The sequence below is a fragment of the Charadrius vociferus genome, unplaced genomic scaffold, assembly GCF_000708025.1.
Source record: "Charadrius vociferus isolate BGI_N301 unplaced genomic scaffold, ASM70802v2 scaffold787, whole genome shotgun sequence".
Lineage (NCBI taxonomy): Eukaryota > Metazoa > Chordata > Aves > Charadriiformes > Charadriidae > Charadrius > Charadrius vociferus.
Genome location: NW_009649307.1, coordinates 979,044 through 982,605, shown reverse-complemented (window position 1 = coordinate 982,605; position 3,562 = coordinate 979,044). Strand labels below are relative to the sequence as shown.

Here is a 3,562-nt window from a genome sequence, read left to right as displayed (position 1 = left end):
TGCGGGGCTAATCCCCAAAGGGCTCCTTCCTAATCCTGGCTAATGGACTCTTTTCACCGTTGACAATGGAGTTATCCATCTGGAAGGGGATCTCTGGGCCCAGGAAGGCACAGCTGGCGGAGGCCGTGCCTGGCCAGGGAGGTTTGACCCCTCCACATCCTCAAACCGCTGCCTCCAGCCCCTTCCCTGGGCCAAAAATCCCAGCCCCCGCCTGCCCGGTGCTCCCTGCTGCGAGCATGGGTGCATGCACTGCTGCAGCCCTGCGTCCCACCCAGGGATGGTCAGATACTGCCACCAAGGAACCCAATAACCCCCTCCCCTCCCCTCCCCTCCCCTCCAAGCCTCGGACTGTAAAAGCTCCCCCCTGGGGCTTCCAGCTAGCTCCAGTTACTGCTCCTGTTACCGCTACCTCCTCCTTAAAGATATGGTCCCCCCTGGTCTGGGGGTGTCTTGGGGGAGCCCCATGGTTATGTTTGGGCTTCTCTTCGGTTTCTCTCCAGGCTGAGCCTCAGACCTCTCACCTCGCTGGATGGGTTCGCGCACAAACTCGCGCACCCGTGGGATGCAGCCGCCGAGGAGGCGGGGGTCTCGGTGCCAACCCCCTGCGACAGTGTCCTGCAAAGGGTGTCCGTGTTGGGTCTGCGCCTTGAGCCCACAGCGAGATGCTGGGGTGATGGCAAACACAAAACACGAACCTCCTTCTCCTTCTTCTCCTCCCCCATCCTGGGCGGCTTCCTCCTGACCTGCTCGCCCTGTCCCCCATTCCTGATGTCCCTCCCTGCCACCCTCTGACTCAGCTCCGAGGCTTCCCCGTCCCTCTTACATCCTCTTTGGGATGCACCATGCACCAGCCCAAGGTGAGGACGGCGCCAACGCGTTGTGTCTCATGGCAGCGATGTCGTGCTGGGGATGGGGACCGCCATCCCAGCTACGCTCGGACCAGCTCTACGGCACGCTGCGGGTTCGTGGAGAGCAGCCGTGCCGTCGGCATTCAGGTGGTGCCGTTCCTCTGCCCACCAAACCTTTTGGCATGAGCGGAGGCGGCGCTGGGGTCGTCCATCAGGCGCAGTGCACCGGCCACAGTGGGCAACGTGGATCCGGGCATGACCGAGCGAGAAAATCAGAGCAGAAAGGATCTGCTGTCGCAAGCTGAGTCACCTGCTCCGCCTGGCGCTGCCGAGCGGCTGGGGCCGGGTTATTTTGGAGAGCTGCGTGGGCAGATGCTGATAACACACTTTCTTCTTCCCTGGCAAATTCTTCCGCGCTGACTCTGTGCTGCAGCGGGGAATTAAAAGCGGGGATGCGCGGTGGGCGATGGGGCTGGCGCTGGAGTCTTCCTCTCGGCCCCCCCGTTTTGGGTGGTGGCTGCGGTTTCTGCGCTGATGGGCACAAGGTGCAGGTGAGAGCTGAGCACGTGCGCGCTCATCGCACCCATGGGCAGCAGCACCACCGTGGCTTCCCCCAACATCACCCTCCTGCCGCCACGCACCGACCCGACCCCGGCCCCGGCTGAAACCTCCGTGCTGGAGCATCCGGGGGGAGAAGGGCAGCGGGCATCACCCGCTGCAGAAGGCTCCTCTGAAGTGGTTTCAGGGCCAAAATTCACCGCCGGGCTGCGGTGTGGGTGGCCAGCAAGAGCCAAACACTCTGCGACGGCGTGGCGAGAGCCTCCCCCTCCGCGTGTCACAGCAGGGCTGCTGCCACATCGCGGGAACCGGCCACCATCACACCGACGTGGCTTATTTTTCCTCCTAAGGGACTCCAAAAAGCTCTGGCACCTTCTGCTTGCAGTTTGCTGCAAGATGGGCAGCAAAGAATGGACACATCCCTATTTTTTTCTTTTCTTTTTTTTGAAAGGCTGGAAAGCATCCTAGAAAGCTCCCTGATTATTTTGGCCCCCCGAACACCCCGCATCTCTCATCTGCTCCTGGGCACTTCCATGGGGCTACAAGCCCCCCCGGCAGAGTCCCCAGGGACCAGGCAGGGCGCTGGGTCCGGGGCGAGAGGGTTGTATTTTCACTAGGATCAGATTTACTTTGTCCACACAAAAGGTTTTTTAACCTTTCCCAATAAAATTCATTCTCCTGCTGTACGAACCGAGGTCCGGCCTCCATCCCACCTCCGCGGGGTCCTCGGGGGGGAGCCGGAGGAAGGGGCAGGTTTTCGCCGTAGTTTCTGATAATGGAAAAACCACAGCAGAAAACAAACTCGAGCAGAAAGAGAGGGACAAAGTCCCAAGCCGGGCCCAGGACTGCCCGGTCGTACGTGCTTTCCCATCCATTTTTTGCCTTCATTTGTTTGAGGCTTGCCTGTGCCCAACACCCAAACTGCTTTAAATAGGGCGCTTCGAGCATTTCCATCCCTTATTGTGCTCTGGGTGCAATTAAATTATGCTAACAGGATAAGCCCAGCTAATATAGCACTGAGCAAGCGCCGCGGCCGGTACCACGACCGCTCCTGATGGCCATGAGATGGGGGGACGTGTCTGAGCCCCGACGATGCTCCACCACTGTCCTGGGTGGTGGGGCTGAGCAGCATCCCAGGGGAAATCCCCCCCCCGGAGCGCGATCCACCGCCCCGAGCCCCTCTCGTAGGGCTGCCCTTTGTTTTCCCTGGTGCTGCTGCTGCTGCTTTTTTTTTTTTTCTTTTTTTAAATTCTGCCTAATACAATTTTAATGAGGCCGGGGCGCCTGCCAACTGTCGGGAGAGCCGCAGGAGAACCCTCTGCTGAGCTGCCTGGTGGCATATGGCAGTGAGGCCGGGGCAACCGGGCACCCCGGGGTGTCCCCCATGGCCACCAGAAGCGGCAAGGGACTCGTCGGGGACCCCCAGGGATGGGTCTGCGCTTGGGGCTTGCTCCCGGCAACGGTCCAGCGGTCCCCGATTGCAGGGTGGTTTGGGGGGGGGGGTTTGGGCTTCCCAGACCAGCCTTGGCCATCTCACAGCCACTGCCACCACCATAAAGGACATCGACACCCCTGGGACAGCTGCCTACACACGCCAGCGACACCAAGCTGGGGTTCGTGGGGATGCCGGGGGGGAACGGGCAGCTGTAACCCAGTCTGTGTCCCATGTGCTGCTGGGGATGAAAACCTGCCCAGCAGCCTCCTCGCAGCGAGCCCCCAAAATTGCTCCACCAAAGACGAGGAGGGCTGAGGCCAGGCCGGCAGAGCTGAGACGTGGCTTGAAGGCAGAAGACAACCACGCTCCGAGGGGTGACCCGGTGGCACTGGCTCCAGACACGCTGTGACACAGCGGTGACCCAACGGGCTGCGTGTGCCGGAGGAGAGGGCTGGAGGCACAGCCCAGAGCATCCCCCGGCTGCTGCGCCTTGGGCTGGTGCCTCCATCGCCGTCCCATTGTGCCCCTTCACCTGGGGACATCTGCTGCCTTCCGGGGGGGACAGAAGGATGAAACATCCCATTGCACCCCTATAACTCTTCACCAGATGTTGCCGTACCCCGCGTTTGCCATCTCTGACCCCCCACAAGCCCCCCGTGCCTGCCGTTGGCACCGCGTCGACGTGCCCCGCAGCCCCCCCTCCCCACGGCGACCCCCCCCA

General features: G+C 61.7%; 1 protein-coding gene across 1 annotated transcript in view; it reads left to right on the top strand.

Annotated features, from left to right (window-relative positions):
* The first annotated feature begins 1,433 nt into the window (after positions 1-1,433).
* FSCN1 (fascin actin-bundling protein 1) overlaps positions 1,434-3,562 on the top strand; it is a 15,553-nt gene continuing 13,424 nt past the window's right edge. Inside the window, exon 1 of the mRNA XM_009889231.1 lies at positions 1,434-1,620. Coding sequence (XP_009887533.1) covers positions 1,434-1,620 — 187 coding nt within the window. The remainder of the gene's footprint in view (positions 1,621-3,562) is intronic.